This window comes from Mobula hypostoma, chromosome 24, assembly GCF_963921235.1.
Source record: "Mobula hypostoma chromosome 24, sMobHyp1.1, whole genome shotgun sequence".
Lineage (NCBI taxonomy): Eukaryota > Metazoa > Chordata > Chondrichthyes > Myliobatiformes > Myliobatidae > Mobula > Mobula hypostoma.
The window spans coordinates 50,738,687-50,756,612 of record NC_086120.1 but is presented as its reverse complement, the minus strand read 5'-3'; the positions used below and the strand labels follow the sequence as shown (position 1 = coordinate 50,756,612).

Here is a 17,926-nt window from a genome sequence, read left to right as displayed (position 1 = left end):
CCAAGATGCGGCCTAGAAGAGGAGCATGCTTCGGGTTTCTGAGGCTTTGTGGCCTGGAGATGAGCTGATTCTATGCTGGTGCCACCGACTGAAGCATCGTGGGAGAAAACGGAATATTGGGAACAGTGGATCAGCTGTCGGGGGCTCTGTACTTGGATCGCGTTCTCTCTCGTTCCCTCATTGGTGGGGGAGAGTTTGCTGCCGATTCTCAAGTTGTAGAACTTGGGAAGAAAGTGACGCGGTAGACTGTAACACCGTAAATCAGCTGTTTGTTTGTCATTGTTGGTCTCCCCTCTTGCTGAGTGACACTTCTTTGTCCCTTTATCAGAGAAAGAGAGAGAGCCTGTGGTATATTGAATTGTTGGGTGAATGATCAGTTTTTGTTGGACTGCAGATCACGGTCTTTCTTGGTGGCTCTGTGATTGCTTACTTGGTGGGTGGAGGTGCTGATGCTTTTTTGCTGAAGTAAGTGGGGGAGGGTGAGGGTCGATGCTTTGCTGCTGTGTGTGTGAGTCGGGGGGCAGTATGGGGGGCTTTGGGGCTCTAACATTTTTACTGTCACTCATTCTTCGGGGCATTCTTTTGTTTTCATGGATGTCTGTGAAGAACAAGAATTTCAGGTTGTATATTGTTTACATACTCTGATAGTAAATGGAACTATTGAACTATATTTAAGGTGGACGTTAATAGGTTCTTGATTAATCAGAGTGTCAAATATTATGGGGAAAAGGCAGGAGAATGGAGTTGAAAGTGATAATAAATCAGCCATGGTGGAATGGTGGAACCAACTTAATGGGCTGAATGGCCTAATTCTGCTCCTATATCTTATGGTCTTATGGTCTAACAGGGACCAGCAAGCAATGCATGTGCTGACTTTTGCCAAGTGCAGGATACACAATTGTATAGAGGGCATTCGAATAACAATCAGAGCAAAGCGGCAGCACAACACATTTCTGGCGTTTTGTTTGAAGTTGCTGTTCAGACTTTGTTGCTAGTCAGATATAATGAGTGTTAGGAGTCACTGTGCATAACACGCCAGTGATCTGCTTCACTTCTGTTCCAGGAGAACAGGGATCAGGATTGATGGATAATGGGATCAGCTTCCAGCTGTGCAGTTGTTTCCCGGGAAAGGCGGGGAGGATATTCAGGCAGAGAGAGCTGAACATGCCATGGGACATGGAGACTGCACTCCATCATCTAATCAGGAATGGTTGGGAGGCTAGGAAAGGGGCTTATTTTGCTACTGATGTTTGGGGTCACTGCAGCAGATCGGAAAAAGCTGCAGAAAGATCAGAGTCAGAATCAGGTGGCATACGTCGTGAAACTTGTTAACTTTGCGGCAACAGTACAATGCAATACATGATGAATAAACAAAAACACAGATAAACGGTAAGTGTATATATGTACAATAAATAGTTAAATTAAGCTCAGTAGTGAAAAAACAGAAATTTAAAATAAAGTAGTGAGGTAGTGTTCATGGGGGTCCTTGGTGGTGGGAGCCACCATTCTGAGGCACTGCTCTTTGAAGATGCCTTGGATACTGTGGAAGTTAGCACTCATGACGGAGCTGACTAATTTTACAACTCTCTGCAGCTTACCACGATCCTGTGCAGCAGTCACCACCTTCCCCACCCTCCCATACAAGATGGTGATGCAGCCAGTCAGAATGCTCTCTGCGACACATCCGTAGAAGTTTTCAAATGCTTTAGGTGACAAACCAAATCTCCTCAATCTCCTAATGAGATATAGCTGCTATCTTGCATTCTTTATAGCTGCATCAATATGTTGGGACCCGGTTAGATCCTCAGAGATATTGACATTCAGGAACTTGAAATTGCTCACTCTCTCCACTTCTGATGCCTCTATGAGGATTGGTTTGTGTTTCCTTTCTGAAGTCCACAGTCAGCTCTTTTGTCTTACTGACCTTGAGTGCAAAGTTGTTATTATGACATTACTCATCTAGCTGATATATCTCACTCCTGTACGCCCTCTCATCTCCATCTGAGATTCTACCAACAGTGGTTGTATCACCAGCAAATTTATAAATGGTATTTGAGCTATACCTAGCCACACAGTTATGGGTGTAGAGAGAGTAGAGCAGTGGGCTAAGCACACACCCCTGAGGTGCACCAGTGTTGATCGTCATCAAGGAGGATATGTTTTTACCAATCTGCACAGATTATGGTCTTCCAGTCAGGAAGCTGAGGATCCAGTTGCAGAGGAGGGTACAGAGGTCCAAGTTCAGGACAATAGGAATTAGTGTAAAACACTGACTTATCGTCAATGAACAGCATCCTGATGTTGGTATTTGTATTGTCCAGCTGATCCCAGGCTGCGTGGAGAGCCATTGAGATGGTGTCTGCTTTAGACCTATGGTGGCGATAGGCAAATTGCAGGGTCCAGGTCCTTGTTGAGACAGGAGTTCACTCTTGCCATAACCAACCTTTCAAAGCATTTCATCACCGTAGGTGTGAGCACTACTGAATGATAGTCATTGAGGCAGCTCACACTGCCCTTCTTGGGCTCTGGTATAATTACCTTCCTTTTGAAGCCATAGCAATGAGAGATTGAAAATGTCTTTGAATACCCCCGCCAGTTGGTTGGCACAGATGTTCAGAGCCTTAAGAGGTACTCCTTTGGGACATGCCACCTTGCGAGAATTCACCCTCCTGAAAGACTGCCCGATGTCTGCCTCCAAGACAGAGATCATAGGGTCACCAGGTGCTGTAGGGATCCTCATAGCCGAAGTTTTATTATCTCTTCCAAAGTTGTAAACTCAGCCAACTCCATCATGGACACTTAACCTCCCCAGCCTTAAGGACACCTTCAAAAGGTGATGCCTTAAACAGGTGGCATCCATCATTAAGGATGCCCATCTCCCAGGACATGCCCTCTTCTCATTGCTACCGTCAAAGAGGAGGTGCAGGAGCCTGAAGACACACACTCAATGTTACAGGAGCATCTTCTCCCCTCCTGAATGGACATTGAACCCATGAACACTACCTCACTATTTATATACGTCATTTGCACTACTTATTTAATTTATATATATATTTTTCTTACCGTAAGTTAGTTTAGATTATTGTGTATTGCACTATACAGCTGTATAACAACAAATTTCATGACATGCCATGATATTGAACCTGACTGATTTGTTGCTGTTGCTTCTGTTGTTCTGCTGAATGCTGTGGGCACCCTGTGTTGGTGCCAGAATGTGTGGCATCTCTTGTGGGCTTCCCCCAGCACAGCTTTAGGTTGTGTTGGTCATTAACACAACTGACGTATTTCACTGTACATTTCAATGGTCTGAATCTGAATTGGAATTGAAATTTGAATCTAATGTTTGAATGCTGCAGACTGGATGAGGAAACTAGACCAATTGACCAACGTTCATCTATCTAACTTTAATTGTGCCAGAGTTTTACCTTCTTCTCTCATCTGCTCATACTTTCTCCATGCGACGTACTTCCTCCATGCTTTTTGAATGGTTCTTGCGTATCGATCAAACTTCCGTTCTCTCATTTCCTCCAGGAGGAAGAGCTGGAATTTCAGCACATGGGTGGTTACCAACAAGGTGAGAGAGAAGGCGACTGGTTAGATATGGACATTTGGCTGGTCCGGATGGTGAACGGTCGGTCAAAGCTCATCCATACATCCCCCACCCCACTATGTCCTACAAACCAATCAAGCGTGCACACCAAACCTTTGCTCTGGAGTTTAGAAAAACAATTGGGGAGGGGGTGTAGTGATGGAAATGAGACAGATTCTTTGGGTCTCAAGGCAAGGATTCTAGCCACACAGTTTTAACAATAAGGAGTTTAATTACAGGGGGAGAAGAGCTTGGGGACAACACAAGTGGCTACAATATTCGCACAACCACTCTTAGAATAGACGAGTGTGGGCAAAGTTGGGTCGGCAGTACAATGCACGGGAAAACGGTGTGGGGACAGAGTACAGGTACGTATACAAGACCTGCCACCCCTTGACTATGGGCAGGCACAGCTCCCTGCTACAGGGACAAAAATAAATGCTCCCAAAACCCTATTCAATGCACAACTCACCAACAGCAGGGTGGTCCCTCGAGGATGGCGATAAAAGAGAGCGAGCCAAGCACATGTAGCACCCTTTATAGGTCAGGGGGCTGGCGGGTCCAGCCCTGGTGATTCACCAGGGGGCCAATGGCTTGGTGCTAGATGGGTTAATCCAATTAAGGTGGCCAATGGTTAAGTGTGCACTGATTAGTTGGGAGGGGTGAAATGTTGACTGGCATGTGGTGTGCCTTCCGAGCAGGTAGAGGGCAGTGCTGAGCCGTGACAGGCACGGTTCTCTGGATACAGGGGGCAGGGGATCTCATTGATACCTACCAAATATTGAAAGGCCTAGATAGAGTGGATATGGAGGGGATGTTTCCTATAGTGGGGGAGTCTAGGACTAAATTGCACAGATAGAGTGGATGTGGAGAGGATGTTTCCTGTAGAGGGGGAGTCGAGGATTAGAGGACACAGATAGAGTGGATGTGGAGAGGATGTTTCCTGTAGTGGGGGAGCCTAGTACTAAATTGCACAGATAGAGTGGATGTGGAGAGGATGTGTCCTATAGTGGGGGGAGTCTAGGACCAGAGGGCACAGCTTCAGAATGGAGGAACATCCAATTAGAACAGAGAACAGAGGAATTTCTAGAGTTAGAGGGTGGTGAATCTGAAATTCATTGCCACGTCTGTCGCGGCCAAGTTACTGGATGTATTTAAAGCGAAGGTTGATAGGTTCTTGATTCGTCATTGTGTCAAACGTTACTGGGAGAAGGCAAGAGGATGAGGTTGAGAGCCAAGATGGAATTAGTAGAATAGCCTAATTATGGTCTTTCAAAACGATGAAGTTAATCCACAGCAATAACTTACCGATTCTGGATTCTTTATGAATATTTTGCTCTTTCCCATCTGGAACTGATCAGCATCCATGTTGACGGACTGAAGAAGATGCTGAGCTCCACGTTTCTCATCACCACGCCAACAGGGCCAGGTTTCCAGTGTCAGGATGGCGTACCTTTAAAGAATGGCACATAAACTGCAATCAGAGGGGTAGCTGGGCAATGTATATGCAGTTGTTCAGTTGGTCTCCTAGTGGTACATTTGTATGGTTCTGGAAAGCTCTGGAAGCTTCTCCGTGCTTCATTATTTGAATATGGGCTTTCTGATTAGTTAACTCTTATCTGCCAATTTGAATGGAATGTTAACTATCTATGGAATGCATGAAGAGCCGATCAGGTGAAATTCACTTCTCTCTCCCTTCACTTGCTGGACCTCTATCATTGTCTGTTTTTCAATTTTCTCTGTTCTATTAGTCAGAGACTTTCTCCCAGGACTGAAGTGGCTAACACGAGAGGGCACATTTCTAAGGTGCTTGGAAGTAGGTGCAGAGGAGATGTCGGGGATAAGTTTTTTTACACAGAGAGTGGTGAGTGCGTGGAATGGGCTGCCAGTAACAGTAGTGGAGGTGGATACGATAGGGTCCTTTAAGAGACTCCTGGACAGGTACATGGAGCTTAGAAAAATAGAGGGCTCTGAGTAACCCTAGGTAATTACTAAAGTGAGTACATGTTGGACACAGCATTGTGGGCCGAAGGGCCTGTATTATGCTGTAGTTTTTCTGTTTCTATAGTTTTAAGGTGCTTGGAAGTAGGTACGGAGGGGATGTCTGGGGTAAGTTTTCACACAGAGAGTGGTGGGCGCGTGGAATGCTTTGCCAGCGACAGTGGTAGATGTGGATACAATAGAGTATTTTAAGAGACTCTTAGACAGGTATATGGAGCTTAGAAAATAGAGGGCGATGCAGTAGGGAAATTCTAGGCAGCTTCTAGAGTAGGTTACACGGTTGGCACAACATTGTGGGCCGAAGGGCCTGTAATGTACTATAGATTTCTATGTTCATACGTATAGATAATGAGAGAATCTGCAATCCTATACAACCATATGTACAGATAACGAGGGAATCTGCAATCCTATATAATTGTGTGTAAGGAAAAAGAGGTAATCTCAAGTCCCATTTAGTTTCTGCACTAAGCGTCTATGAGTGGAGATGCTGTCTCAGTGAGCAGCCTGAAATAATAAGGTACCTCTGCAGGAATTTTGGGAAAGGTCTTCTATAGGCAAATCCAGCACGCCGTACTCGAATATTTTCCTTTAGTCCCAGATATTCAACTTGATGCTTTACCCTGGGAGAGATTGGATTGAAAGAAGAGGCGAGAAACACTGTCAGTTCCTCAGTCAAAGTACCACAGATAAATAGAGCAAAAACGAAGTGCATTGCAGTGCAAAGTGATCAAAGTGTTGCTAAGCTGCAATGATTAAAGTTCAAAAGTTCAAAGTAATTTTATTATCAAAGTACACCTATGTCAGCATATACTACCCGCAGATTCTTTTTTCTTGTGGGCGTACTCAATAAATCTATAGAATAATAACCATAACATAATCAATGAAAGACGACCCAAAGTGCAGAAGGCAACAAACTCTGCAAATACAAAAGAAAGAAATAATCATAATAATAAATAAATAAGCAATAAATATCGAGAACATGAGATGAAGAGTCCTTGAAAGTGACTCCTCTGGTTGTGGGAACATTCCGATGATGGGGCAAGTGAAGCTGAGAGAAGTTATCCACTTTTGGTTCAATTGCCTGACTACGGTTTTTCCACTGGGTCAAGAACTGAGTGGTTGAAGGGAAGTAGCTGTTCTTGATCCTGCATCTTCTGGCTGATGGTAGCTGTGAGAAGGTGGCATGGGGTCCTAGATGCTTGATTTTTCACAATTCAAAGTAAATTTAGTATCATGTTTCCTCATCTTTTCCTGAGATTCATTTTCTTGCAGGCATTCACAGTAGAACAAAGAAATACAACAGAATCAATGAAAAGACTGACAAACAACCAGTGTGCAAAGGACAAACTGCAATACAAAAAGAAACCCAAATAATAATAAAAATAAATAAGTAAATAAGCAACAATGAGAACTTGAGATGAAGAGCCCCTGAACGTGAGACCATAGGTTGTGGGAATATTTCAATGTTGGGGTGAGTGAAGTTATCCCCTCTGCTTCAGGAGCCTGATGGGTTGAGGGGTAATAACTGTTCCTGAACCTGGTGGTGTGAGTCCTGAGGCTCCTGTACATGCTTCCTGATGGCAGCAATGAGAAGAGAGCCTGGCCTTGTGGTGGGAGTCCCTGATGAGGGATGCTGCTTTCTTGTGACAATGCTTTGTGTAGACGTGCTCAATGGTGGGAAGGGCTTTTCCGTGAATGACTTTCAGTTTGGTTATCTATTTATTCATTGGATGTAAAGAGTGAAACTGTATCATGTGGGATGGGTTCCACAGAATGTACCTAATGTCCTCTGTAGGCAGACCCCAGGCTGATGCAGTGATTGAGAAACATTCCCACACATCAAGGAACAACTTCATTCACTGTTTACCTGTATTAGGAATTTGCTGTGGTGCGTTAGTGTGACATGCAACAAAACAACAACATTCAACAATTATAAAGAATTTCTAAAAATGAAGTTACTCAAGATTAAGAATTGTTTAATGTCATTTCCAGTACACAAGTGTAAAGGAGATCAAAAAAATAATTAGTCCAGATTTGATGCAGTGGCAAACCAAACACAATAAGATAAAGAACACAATAATAATTAAAAAAACACAACAATTATAAATACATAAGATAGCTTTTATACAGTGCCTATAAAAAGTATTTATCCCCCTTGGAAGTTTTCATGTTTTATTGTTTTACAACATTGAATCACAGTGATTAAACATAGAACATAGAGTAGTACAGCACAGTACAGGCCCTTCGGCCCACAATGTTGTGCCGACCCTCAAACCCTGCCTCCCACATAAGCCCCCACCTTAGATTCCTCCATATACCTGTCTAGTAGTCTCTTAAACTTCACTAGTGTATCTGCCTCCACCACTGACTCAGGCAGTGCATTCCACGCACCAACCACACTGAGTAAAAAAGCTTCCTCTAATATCCCTCTTGAACTTCCCACCCCTTACCTTAAAGCCATGTCCTCTTGTATTGAGCAGTGGGGCCCTGGGGAAGAGGTGCTGGCTATCCACTCTATCTATTCCTCTTATTATCTTGTACACCTCTATCATGTCTCCTCTCATCCTCCTTCTCTCCAAAGAGTAAAGCCCTAGCTCCCTTAATCTCTGATCATAATGCATACTTTCTAAACCAGGCAGCATCCTGGTAAATCTCTTCTGTACCCTTTCCAATGCTTCCACATCCTTCCTATAGCGAGGTGACCAGAACTGGACACAATACTCCAAGTGTGGCCTAACCAGAGTTTTATAGAACTGCATCATTACATCGCGACTCTTAAACTCTATCCCTCGACTTATGAAAGCTAACACCCCATAAGCTTTCTTAACTACCCTACCCACCTGTGAGGCAACTTTCAGGGATCTGTGGACATGTACCCCGAGATCCCTCTGCTCTTCCACACTACCAAGTATCTTGCCATTTACTTTGTACTCTGCCTTGGAGTTTGTCCTTCCAAAGTGTACCACCTCACACTTCTCCGGGTTGAACTCCATCTGCCACTTCTCAGCCCACTTCTGCATCCTATCAATGTCTCTCTGCAATCTTTGACAATCCTCTACACTATCTACAACACCACCAACCTTTGTGTCGTCTGCAAACTTGCCAACCCACCCTTCTACCCCTACATCCAGTTCGTTAATAAAAATCACGAAAAGTAGAGGTCCCAGAACAGATCCTTGTGGGACCCCACTAGTCACAATCCTCCAGTCTGAATGTACTCCCTCCACCACCACCCTCTGTCTTCTGCAGGCAAGCTAATTCTGAATCCACCTGGCCAAACTTCCCTGGATCCCATGCCTTCTAACTTTCTGAATAAGCCTACCGTGTGGAACCTTGTCAAATGCCTTACTAAAATCCATATAGATCACATCCACTACACTACCCTCATCTATATGCCTGGTCACCTCCTCAAAGAACTCTATCAGGCTTGTTAGACACGATCTACCCTTCACAAAGCCATGCTGACTGTCCCTGATCAGACCATGATTCTCTAAATGCCTATAGATCCTATCTCTAAGAATCTTTCCCAACAGCTTTCCCACCACAGACGTAAGGCTCACTGGTCTATAATTACCCGGACTATCCCTACTACCTTTTTTGAATGAGGGAACAACATTCGCCTCCCTCCAATCCTCCGGTACCATTCCCGTGGACAACGAGGACATAAAGATCCTAGCCAGAGGCTCAGCAATCTCTTCTCTCGCCTCGTGGAGCAGCCGGGGGAATATTCCGTCAGGCCCCGGGGACTTATCTGTCCTAATGTATGCCAACACCTCCTCTCCCTTAATATCAGCACGCTCCAGAACATCAACCTCATTCATATTGTCCTCACCATCATCAAGTTCCCTCTCATTGGTAAATACCGAAGAGAAGTATTCATTGAGGACCTCGCTCACTTCCACAGCCTCCAGGCACATCTTCCCACCTTTACCTCTAATCGGTCCTACCTTCACTCCTGTCGTCCTTTTTTTCTTTACATAATTGAAGAATGCCTTGGGGTTTTCCTTTACTCTACTTGCCAAGGCCTTCTCATGCCCCCTTCTTGCTCTTCTCAGCCCCTTCTTAAGCTCCTTTCTTGCTTCCCTATATTCCTCAATAGACCCATCTGATCCTTGCTTCCTAAACCTCATGTATGCTGCCTTCTTCCACCTGACTAGATTTTCCACCTCACTTGTCACCCATGGTTCCTTCACCCTACCATTCTTTATCTTCCTCACTGGGAGAAATTTATCCCTTACATCCCGCAAGAGATCTCTAAACATCGACCACATGTCCATAGTACATTTTCCTGCAAAAACATCATCCCAATTCACACCCGCAAGTTCTAGCCTTATAGCCTCATAATTTGCTTTTCCCCAATTAAAAATTTTCCTGTCCTCTTTGATTCTATCCTTTTCTATGATAATTATAAAGGCCAGGGAGCGGTGGTCACTGTCCCCCAGATGCTCACCCACTGAGAGATCTGTGACCTGACCCGGTTCATTACCAAGTACTAGATCTAGTATGGCATTCCCCCTGGTCGGCCTGTCAACATACTGTGACAGGAATCCATCCTGGACACACTTAACAAACTCTGCCCCATCTGAACCCTTGGAACTAATCAGGTGCCAATTAATATTAGGGAAGTTAAAGTCACCCATGATAACAACCCTGTTAAATTTGTCTTTTTTTGACACTGATCAAAGAAAATGACTCTTTCATGTCAAAGTGAAAACAGATCTCTATAAAGTGATCTAAATTAATTACAAATATACAACAAAATATTTAATAGAATACGTATTCACCCTCTTTTGGTCAGTATTTAGTAGATGCACCTTTGGCAGCAATTACAGCCTCGAGTCTGTGTGGATAGGTCTCTACTAGCTTTGCACATCAGAACACTGCAGTTTTTCCCCATTCTTCTTTACAAAACTGCTCAAACTTTGTCAGATTACATGGGAGTCATGAGTGAACAGCCCTTTTCAAGCCCAGACACAAATTTTCAATTGGATTGAGGTCTGAACTTTGACCTGGCCACCCCAGGACATTAACTTTGTTGTTTTTAAGCCATTCCTTTGTAGCTTTGGCTTTATGCTGGGGGTCATTGTCTTGCTGGAAAACAAATCTTCTCCCAAGCCGTAGTTCTCTTGCAGACTGCATCAGGTTTTCCTCCAGGATTTCCCTGTATTTTGTTGCATTCATTTTACCCTCTACCTTCACCACCTTTCCAGGGCCTGGTGCAGTGAAGCATCTCCACAGCATGATGCAGCCACCACCATGCTTCACAATAGGGATGGTGTGTTTTTGATGATGTGCTGTGTTTGGCTTACGCTAAATATAGTCGATGGCCAAAAAACTCAAGTTTGGTTTCATCAGACCATAGAACCTTCTTCCAGCTGACTTCAGAGTCTCCCACATGCCTTCTGGCACAGTCTAGCTGAGATTTCATGTGAGGTTTTTTCAACAGTGGCTTTCTCTTTGCCACTCTCCCATAAAACTGTGACTGGTGAAACACCTGGGCCACAGATGTTGTATGCGCAGTCTCTCTCATCTCAGCCACTGAAGCTTGTAACTCCTCCAGAGTTGTCATAGGTCTCTCGGTGGCCTCTCTCACTAGACCCCTTCTTGCATGGTCACTCAGTTTTTGAGGATGGCCTGCTCTAGGCAGATTTACAGCTGTGCCATGTTCTTTCCATTTCTTGATGAGTGATTTAACTGTACTCCAAGGGATATTTAGTGACTTGGAAATTTTCTTGTATCCATCTCCCGACTTGTGATTTTCAATAACCTTTTCATGGAGTTGCTTGGAGTGTTCTTTTGTCTTCGTGGTGTCGTTTTTGCCAGGATACTGACTCACCAGCAGTTGGGCCTTCCAGACACAGGTGTATTTTCACTACAATCAATTGAAACACCTTGACTGCACACGGTGATCAACATTTAACTAATTATGTGACTTCTCAAACCCATTGGCTACACCAGTGATTATTTGATGTGTCATATTAAAGGGGGTGACTACTTATGCAACCAATTATTAATGACTTAATACTTTTTATAGGCACTGCATATAGATCGTATGTCCATAAAGGCACTAGAGTGTCTGTATAGATATTGGATAAAATGGAAGATATACATTACATACTGACAAATTGTCAGACAAACTGAACAAAGCAAACTGACCTGTTCTCCTCCCAGTCTTTTGGTTTCTTTGTCTCGTTGGGTTTGATGCACCGGATGTAGTGAGGGGTACACTTCATTAACCTACTGACCAGATCATTCGCTTGTTTCTACATAGAGCAAAGAATTAACAATTTTAAATTTCACTCGTGAAACATCCATGTGAAGGGAGAGAGACACACAAGGAGTAACACACAAAATGCTGGAGGAACTCAGCAGGTCAAGCAGCATCAATGGAAATGAATAAACAGTCGATGTTTCAGGCTGAGACCCTTCTTCAGGACTGAAGCGGAAGAAACATAGCACGTTCACAACTTACAAATCCAAGCCTGTACACCTTTGGGACGTGGGAGGACCAGGGGACACAGTCTCAGAATACAGGGACGTCCATTTAGAACAGAGATGAGGAGGAATTTCTTTAGCCAGAGGGTGGTGAATCTGTGGAATTCATTGTCATAGATGGCTGTTTAGGCCAATTCATTGGGTACATTAAAAACGGAGGTTGGTAGGTTCTTGACTAGTAAGAGCTTCGAAGGTTGTGGGGAATGGCAAGAGAATGGAGTTGAGAGGGATAATATGTTCCACTAACCCCAACGCTACTGTGCTGCTATGGTTGGCTCCTCTTTCAATTGATAGGAGCCACTGTTCATTTACTAGCCCTTTCCATCAGACTATTCTCCTGCCTTCTCCTCTTAACCTTTGCCGCCCTGAGTAATCTAGAACCTATCAATCTCTGCTTTAAATATACCCAATGACTTGGCTGTGGCAATGAATTCCACAGATTGACCACCCTCTGGCTGAAGAAATTCCTCCTCATCTCTGTTTGGAATGGACATCACTCTACTCTGAAGCTGTGCCCTCTGGTCCTGGACTCCCCCATTGTAGGAAACATCCTCTTCATTTCCACTCCGTGTCCTCTGGTCCTAGACTCCCCCACCATAGGAAACATCCTCTCCACATCCACTCTACCTCAGCTTTTCAATATTCCAACAGGTTTTAAATAAGATCCCTCCTCATTCTGTTAAACTCCCATGAGTACAGGCCCAGAGTCATCAAATGGTCCTCGCAGGTTAACTCTCGAGCAGTGTCAACACATCAGAGCTCTGCCTCTGGCCCTGAGATGTGCAGTATGTGGAGATGTTCGATAGTGGGCAGCTTGGTTCATTCTGTGATGGACGTTACTGTAAAAGCTGAAAGGGCGGGAGTGAGAACAGCCTTCCACAAGGATTTCAGGACACGGGAACAGATCAAAGTCTTGTAATGTCCATCTGCAAACATTGGCCTCGGAGAGAAAGTGAAAGCAAGAACAGGCCATTTGGACCCTCAAGCCAGTCCTTGTGTTCAATATCACTGAGGCTGATCTCCTCTGCTGTACCAATTCCTAAAGACCCTCAACTTCCTGAGCTTTCAAATACATATCTACTTGGACCATAAGACATTGGAGTAAAATTAGGCCATTCAGCCCCTTGAGCCAGGACAGCTGTTCAATATTGCTGAGGCTGGTCTACCCAAGGCCTTATCTCCTCTTTTGTACCAGATCCCCATGACCCAGATCTTTCAAATATATATCTACTTAGAGATTAAGACATAGGAACAGAATCATGCCATTCAGCCCATCGAGTCTGCTCTTCCATTTGTTCATCATACTTCTTTAATATCTACATTGGTCTAGTTACCATTAAATTCTGGAGCTCTGCTTTTAACCTTCAATGGAACAAGTGGAGAAGATGTATTTTTTAAAACGAGCCTTAAGTTAATAATCATACATTTCTTTCAAAAATGCTTGACTTATTTGATGAAGTAATTATTGAAGTTATTCATCACCTTCCTAATTTTTTTCAACTAATTATGTCTGGGATTATTTAAAGCATACATTTATTCCAGCGCCAGTGATCCCAATTCGCGCCAATTCCTGTGAAGAGTTTGTATGTTCTCCCTGTGACCGTGTGGGTTTCCTCCGGGTGCTCAGGTTTCCTCCCACAGTCCTAAAGCGTACAGGTTATTAGGTTAAATGTGTCTCATGGGTGTAATTGGATGGCGCAGGCTCGTTAGGCCGGAAGGGCCTGTCACCGTGCTGGATGTGTAAATAAAAACAACACAAACATGAGAGATTCTGCAGACGCGGGAAATCCAGAGCAACACACACAAAATCAATGGGAATGAATAAACAGTCATTGTTGCCTGATTTACTGAGTTCCTCCAGCATTTTGTGGGGGTCCTCACTAAACCATTCGTTGACTGCAGAACAGAGTTGCACTCCGTCTGGGGGAGGCAGTGGTCTCTGTAGCCACTAGGTGGCAGACCGGGTAAAGGAATGCCATCTTGTAGACTTGCCCAAAACTGAGGAAATCCACAGCAACACACATAAAATGCTGGAGGAACTCAGCAGGTCAGCATCAACCCATAGATTCCAGCTGACCTGCTGAGTTCCTCCAGAACTTTGTGTGTGCTACTCTAGATTTCCAGCACCTGCAGAACCTAAAAACAAGAGATTCTGCAGATGTTGCAAGTCTTGAGTAACACACACAAAATGCTGGTGGAACTCAGCGGCTGAACCAGCATCTACAGAAATGAATAAACAGTCGACGTTTTGTGCGAGACCTTTCTTTAGGACAAATTTCACAACATGCTGTATTGTATGCCAGTGATATTAAACCTTCATTAGGACTGGAAAGGAAGGGGTCAGATGACAGAAGGAGAAGGGGCAGGGGAAGAGGAAAGAGTTAGAACAAGGTAGAAGGTGATAGGTGAAGCCAGGTAAGTGGGGGAGGGGGATGAAGTAAGAAACTGGGAGGTGATAGGAGGAAAAGGAAAAGAGCTGGAGAAGAAGGAATCTGATTGGAGAGGAGCGTGTACCCTGGGAGAAAGGGAAAGAGGACTTTCTGCAGAACCTCTTGTGCTTATGAACGGCACGCAAGACAAGTTTTTCTCTGTATGTTGAGACATTAACAATAATAAACCAATTTATCAATTTACCAAGAGCTTCTCAGCCAGAGAATAGTAGGTCTGTGGAATGTTCTGCTACAGGCTGCAGTGGAGGTCAAGTCTGTGCATATATCTAAGGCGGAAGTTGATCATTTCCTGATAGGTCAGGCCATCAAAGGATATGGCGAGAACGAAGGAATGTGGGGTTGAGTCAGATCTGGGATCAGCCATGATAGAATGGCAGAGGACTCGATGGGCTGAATGGCCTAATTCTGCTCCTATGTCTTATGGTCTTTTTAAAAACAGATTATTGGTGAAGGGACAGGTTTCTCCCGATGGATGATACTGATGTCTCTGGCCATGGTGAAGAGATTCTTCTGACAGGGACATCCGTACCCACTTTGGAGAGGGTCCTTACTATGCTCAGGGAAAGGAAATTTAAAATACTAAGGCATTTTTTATATTTTTCAAATTCTGAAACGTATTTTCTTATATTATTCTGCAATTGCTCCATATATTCATAGCTCACTGAAAGTGGCTACACAGGTCAGTAGGTGGTTAAGAAGGCTTATGGCCCGCTTGTCTTTATTAGTCAAGGCACTGAGTTCAAAAGTCAGGAAATTATGTTGCAGCTTCAGGATGCATCTGGAGTATTTGTTACAATTCTGGTCACCCACTACAGGAAGGACGTTGAGACTTTGGAGAAGGTGCATAAGAGGTTTACCAGGATGTTACCTGGATTAGAGGGCATGTGTTACAACAAGAAGCTGGATAAACTTGGGTTGTTTTCTCTGAACTGGAAGAGGCTGAATGGAGATCTGACAGGGGTTTATAAGAATATGAGAGGCACAGATAAATAGACAGACAGTATCTTTTCCAAAGTGCATGCATGTAAGGTGATGGGGTAATTTTAAAAGAGATGCCGGGCGGCCTGGAATGCACTGTCTGAGGTGGTGGTAGAGACAGACAATTCGGAATTTTTAAGAGATGTTTAGATAAACACATGAATGTGAGGGATTTGGGAGATTAGTTCAGTTGGCGATTGGATTACTGAATTACTTGTTTCAGCACAACATTGTGGGCTGTAGGCTCTGTTCCTGGGCTGAATTGTTCTATGTTCTGTGTTCATTGTGTGCTTCAGACATATTCTGCTGTAATGCAGGAACATATAACCATATAACAATTACAGCATGGAAACAGGCCATCTCGGCCCTTCTAGTCCGTGCCGAACTCTTACTCTCACCTAGTCCCACCGACCTGCACTCAGCCCATAACACTCCATTCCTTTCCTGTCCATATATCTATCCAATTTAACTTTAAATGACAACATCGAACCTGCCTCAACCACTTCTGCTGGAAGCTCGTTCCACACAGCTACCACTCTCTGAGTAAAGAAGTTCCCCCTCATGTTACCTCTAAACTTTTGCCCTTTAACTCTCAACTCATGTCCTCTTGTTTGAATCTCCCCCACTCTCAATGGAAAAAGCCTATCCATGTCAACTCTATCTATCCCCTTCATAATTTTAAATACCTCTATCAAGACCCCCCTCAACCTTCTACGCTCCAAAGAATAAAGACCTAACTTGTTCAACCTTTCTCTGTAATTTAGGTGCTGAAACCCAGGTAACAGTCTAGTAAATCTTCTCTGTACTCTCTCTATTTTGTTGACATCTTTCCTATAATTCAGTGATCAGACCTGTACACAACATATGACCCTGGGAATGAGAGATCACCATGTGCCATTCACTACCCTGTTTTCTGTAATAGACATTAAAGTAGTTCAGGGTCTGAGAGAGATCTGAGTGGTTTAATGTGACTGCATCTGCAACACGGTCTCATTCATTCTCACCAAGTGCGTGTGAAACACCTTTGCTTTTTATCACATGGAAAATACCTTAATTTTCATGCTTGCTGTGGTTGGTCGGCCTTTCTTCTCGTTTTGTAGGTTTTCTGGGAACAGGGATTGAATAAAGGGGCTGGAAGAAGAATCACACACGGATCAGATAGAAAAAACAGAGAGATATAAATTCCCTTCATTTGTCACAAGAACATCCAAACACTGAAACAGAGTGAAAAGTGATGCTTGTGTCAATGACCAACACAGTCTGAGGATGACCGAGGGCAGCCCACAGGTGTCACCATGCTTCTGGCACCAATATAGTGTACCCACAACTTACTGACCTCTGGCACCAATATAGTGTACCCACAACTTACTAACTTCTGGCACCAATAATAGTGTACCCACAACTTACTAACTTCTGGCACCAATATAGTGTACCCACAACTTACTGACCTCTGGCACTAACATAGTGTACCCACAATTTACTAACTTCTGGCACCAATATAGTGTACCCACAACTTACCAACCCTAATCCAGACATCTTTATTTGAAATGTGGGAACCCGTGTGGCCACAGGGAGAATGTACAAACTCCTCACAGACAGTGATGGGAATTGACTGACGTTGCCAAGCATTCCACTAACCGTCACACTAGAGCTGTCCCATCACACAGTGTGATCACTGCTGACCTGCGCCAGGCCTCCACTTCTCTCTCGGGTTGGTTCCATGAGACCCCCGACCCCTACACCTACGACCACCACACTTCAGCCACCAGCTCCCTGTTTCCCCAACCCTAATCTCCCTCCAAACTCCAATCTCAATCCCAACCGGACCTGGTGCGGCTGTCCTACACCCCTTCCTGATGGCTCAAGCTATCACCTTCGGTATAGGTATAGAAAACTGTTGACACACCACAAGAGAAACCGTCGTCCCAATGTGAACCTTAGAGAGTTTTCAAAAGTGGAAGCAAACAGGAGGAGGAATGTCAATAACCTACAATTCACTGGTTTGCATGAGTTCTATCAGATCGGTGAAGAGGACATCTCTGTTGCGCTCACAGAATCCGTTAACATCGTAGGATACCTGCAACGAAACAGGTTAAACAAAACTCAGATGTAAAATCTCCAGGAAATAAAACATTGTCTTTACTCATGCTCCCCTGGCTCTCCAAACCTTCGGCGTTCTGGGGGTGAATGTTCTTTGTTCTATTCGGGGTCACCATCAACAACGCTGATGATGGAACAGGCAGCAGAGTGGTTTCAGGCTTTATGGACTGACTGTGGAAGCTGGGTCGGAAGCTCTGTTAGAAGCTAACGTAACGCTGGAGAGTATTTGAGAGTTTGGATATTCTTCTGCTGCTGTTCTCGTTGGTAGATGTGGTCGGTTCAGGGCACCTTCAGAAAGCCCGAATGGGGTTGG

At 44.2% G+C, this 17,926-nt stretch overlaps 1 protein-coding gene across 1 annotated transcript in view; it reads right to left on the bottom strand.

Annotated features, from left to right (window-relative positions):
- The window catches only part of LOC134337248 (unconventional myosin-If-like), a 165,315-nt gene that overhangs the window by 15,894 nt on the left and 131,495 nt on the right, over positions 1 to 17,926 (bottom strand). Inside the window, exons 15-20 of the mRNA XM_063032098.1 lie at positions 17,505 to 17,590; positions 16,563 to 16,644; positions 11,747 to 11,853; positions 6,112 to 6,210; positions 4,898 to 5,042; positions 3,426 to 3,540 (exon numbers count right to left, since the gene is read on the bottom strand). Coding sequence (XP_062888168.1) covers positions 3,426 to 3,540; positions 4,898 to 5,042; positions 6,112 to 6,210; positions 11,747 to 11,853; positions 16,563 to 16,644; positions 17,505 to 17,590 — 634 coding nt within the window. The remainder of the gene's footprint in view (positions 1 to 3,425; positions 3,541 to 4,897; positions 5,043 to 6,111; positions 6,211 to 11,746; positions 11,854 to 16,562; positions 16,645 to 17,504; positions 17,591 to 17,926) is intronic.